The 3,720-nt window shown below is 57.3% G+C and overlaps 1 protein-coding gene across 1 annotated transcript in view; it reads right to left on the reverse strand.

Moving 5' to 3' along the window:
* Window positions 1-1,783: 1,783 nt before the first annotated feature.
* EMX1 (empty spiracles homeobox 1) overlaps window positions 1,784-3,720 on the reverse strand; it is a 9,794-nt gene continuing 7,857 nt past the window's right edge. The window contains exon 2 of the mRNA XM_006775276.2: window positions 1,784-2,345. Coding sequence (XP_006775339.1) covers window positions 2,178-2,345 — 168 coding nt within the window. The 3' untranslated portion in view covers window positions 1,784-2,177. The remainder of the gene's footprint in view (window positions 2,346-3,720) is intronic.

The raw sequence follows: 3,720 nt of genomic DNA on the forward strand, positions 1-3,720 counted from the left end.
TTCCCTACCAAGAGAGAGAGAATCTTGAGTGGTACGGCTCACCCCATTACTCATGCCAAAAGGGATGTCTCTTCTTCTCACCCTCATCCAACCTGTGCACACAAGCTTCCAAGAGGTCATCCCACCTGCCTGATAGCGAAAGAGTCCACCTGGGGTTTAACCGGGTCTTATGCAGGATGTGAGGGATGCATTTTCCTGGTTGATGCGGGGAGGGGTGTTGGGATGGGACTTAACCCTTTGGTGTCTAGCCCCGAGTGAGATGCTCATCGTCCCAGCACAAGGACCTTCTGTGTTTGGATCCCTAGGTGTGCCCCCGGCAACAAGGCTGGGCCTTGGACATCTTTCCAATGACTTTAACATTGACCACGCCACCAGGACATTCTAGGCACCAAGAACTAGGTAAGTAAAGGCACGGCAGTGCCCACAGCTCACTGAGGGACAGGGATGACATGGGTGAGACTGAAGCAGAAGGTACCAGGAGCGATGTAGGAGAGGTCAGGGTGGGGAAGAAGTTAAGGAAGGGTGGGGGCCTTAGGAAGGGGGAGACAGGATCCTATTTGGGCTAAGAGAACCCTAGCCGTCGCATGGAGGTCCTCCTTTGAAGTGGGCCTCATCCTTGACATCCACACAAACCTCATTATACCTCCCGTTCATCCCCTCCCCTCCCAACACCCCAGGAGCCTTGTACACTGTTTCCCAAGGGAGACAAAACCTCAGCCAGTTGTCAAGGTGGGCGATCCAGCAGAAAGAGTGGAGAGATGGGTTGGGTTTGAGGTGCTGAGGGGCATGGAGTACACCAAATGGCTGGTGGCTAGCTCAGTACAGGTCAGCTGGAGGCGTGAACCAGGGAGCCAAAGACAAGTCCTGGCAGTGGATGCGAAGCCCCAGGCCAAAGGCACAGGACTGACCCTGGGGTGGACAGAGGTGATGAGGCAAGGAAGGCTTTGGAGAGGCAAAAGAAGGTGTCAGGGGTACCCAGATGCAGGCAGGGAGGGGCGAGGGAGTCCGGAGGAATGGCCAGAAGATGGGGGCAGGTGAAGCCAGATGAGAGGCAGTTAAGTTTGGCCACAAGTGGGTGACAGCAATTGACTGCCATCAGCATCAGCAGAGGGTTGGGGACCACTTGGATGTCATAAGGGAAAGGCTGTTAGGAATACGGGTTTTGCTTTTTTGGGAATGAAAGAAACCTTGGTGTGTGAAAAGCAGGAAAGACAAGTGGACATATTGAAGGGCAGGTGGACTGAAGAGCTTGGCGTGCCCTGCTTTGGCGCTCTTTCCCAGGCTGGGAGGCCCTGCGTCCTCGGGCACTTGTTGCAGGCCCACTCTCAAGTCCTAGTATTCTGGTCAGGCCAGGACGTGGGGCTGGGATTGTCAGCCTCTGTGAAGGGTGCCTCCCCCACCCCACCCCCAGTACTCCCCTTCCCTCCGGTTTCTCCTCAAATGAAGAGTCTCTAAACATGGGAAGTACGCACACTCTCTGTCTCCCCTGACCCACCTGGACCTGATGCTCATTGCTCAACACAACTGGAGACCTAAGCATAGCCTCCCTCATGTACAGGGTCGTCCTTCCCTATGTCTAGCCTCAGTTTCTCTGGTTGTGGAGTTGGAGCTAGAGGCCAGGTCGATGACCAACAAAGGACAGGAGTTAATAAATTGAGTCCCTAAGGCCCCACCCCAGGCTCCCAGGCCCCGAACAAGCTTGCTCTGCCAGTGCCCAGTGGCCCAGAAACCAAAGCCACCAGCCCCGGCTCACGGGGTCTGGGGTTGGAGCTGGATGCCCGCGTCATTGAGAGAGAGACTTTTATTGTTCCCATAGGGAAGGGAAACACAGGGAATCACTAAGAACTATAGTGGGTGCCTGGAAAATAAATTAAAACAGAAATGCATCAAAAGGAAAAGAGAAATGGAGAACGGCTGGGAGGCAGCAGTGGCTGTGGGCCTGCCCAGGCAGGCAGGCAGGCAGGCTCTCCGAGGAGAGGATGAGCAGTCCCAGGCCTCAGCCAGCCCATTTCTTGTCCCTCCGTCGATGTTGCCCCAGGCTCCGAGCCCTATGGGGCCGTGACTTGAGGCTTCCCCGCAGCTGGGCAGCTGGGCCGGGGAGCGGCCAGAGTCCAGGTGGGCCCGCCGAGGGCCCTGGCAGCACTCTGCTCTCCTGGGTTTGTGGCTGGCTGCCCACCCTAGTCATTGGAGGTGACATCGATGTCCTCCCCGTTGGCCTGCTTGGTGGCGATGCGCCACCGGTTGATGTGGTGGGAGCCCTTCTTCTTCTGCTCGGACTCGGGTCCCTCCTCCTCCAGCTTTTGCCGCTTGTACTTTGTCCTCCGGTTCTGGAACCACACCTTCACCTGGGCCGGGGAGGGAGGGGCACAGGTGAGAAACAGCCGCCAGGACCTCAGCGCTCAGAATGAGCTGGGAGCCAATGGGGAAACCGAGGCCAGAGTCCTTTTCTCTGGCCAGCTGCCACCTTGGGTTTGGAGAGGACGCAGTGGGCAGAAAGGGGCGATTTTCCTGTCCCTCTCGACAGAGGGACAGGACGGGTGGTGGAGCTGCTGAGCATCCTGTAGCCACAGCACACAGAGGGACAGGCCCAGGCTCCGGAGCCCAACAGACCTGGGTCTCTATGGTTCCTAGAGAAGAGATAACACTCACTCTTCCACAGGGTTGATGGGAACATAAATGAGAGGACATATGAAGCCATCGCATCCCCGTCTGTCCGCTTCTCTGGACCATGCAGTTTTTCACTTGGCCTTGTGCAGCCAGTGGACCGGGTCAGCCTGAGTCAGTGACAGGAGCCTCTGCCAGTTCCTTCCCTCTCTGGGCTCAATTCCCTCATCTACAGGAGAAAGGCATTCTGGGGCCCTTGGGGCTCCAGGGCACCTCCTGGGCTTTTGCTCCAGAGCATCTCAGGAAGGTGAGAAGGTGATGCAGACTGGCCAGGGTTACAAGGCATGGATGCTTTCCTGGAAATGCCAGCACATTCTGAAGGAGACAGTGCCAACTGCAGCTAGGGCGATCCATGGTGCCAGTGTGGATGGTGAGTGGTAAGCCGTGTGTGTGGGGTGATGGCAAGCACCTTGATTTTGGCAGCAGCAGTGGCTGCTAAGGGGGGATCCTTGACTCCTGGGCGGGGTCCAGGGCAGTCCTCAGAAAGACTACCCAGTCCAGCCTCTACTCCCCGAGGATAGGTGACAGTCACCGGCCTTTGCCATAAAGCCAGGCGATGGTAGTCAAAATCAGGCCTGGACATCCAGGTCCAGTTGGCAGTTTCCTGCCCAGGATGCCCCACCCTCACAATTCCCAGGCAGTCCCCTCTGTCCCTTCCATGGAGCCCACCTAACCCAGAGCTGCCCCTACCCCCGCCCCCAACCAGGGTTTCCACAGCTCTATCTGCCCTGCCCTTGATTTTAGAGCAATAGGCGTAGGGTGGGGACACCAGTGCTCAGTGCTATATGGAGCAACCAGCCAAGGACAGGAAGAGATGAGGGGCCTGGCTTCAGGCAATAAAATGAGGAGAGGGGCCCTCTTCCCTCATGTCCAGGGCAGGGTTCAAACCCCTCACCTGTGTGTCTTGCCTCAGGTACATGGGGAGGAAGGGGGATGCTCTAAGCCCAGGGCTTCTGGATTCTATGCCCACCTTTCCTTGGGCACAGGGCTATGGGGCCTTGGGTGGTTCTCAGCATAACCATTTGGCAGCCAGCCTGGCCCCTCCCCACCCCTCAC

The sequence above is a fragment of the Myotis davidii genome, unplaced genomic scaffold (assembly GCF_000327345.1).
Source record: "Myotis davidii unplaced genomic scaffold, ASM32734v1 scaffold247, whole genome shotgun sequence".
Lineage (NCBI taxonomy): Eukaryota > Metazoa > Chordata > Mammalia > Chiroptera > Vespertilionidae > Myotis > Myotis davidii.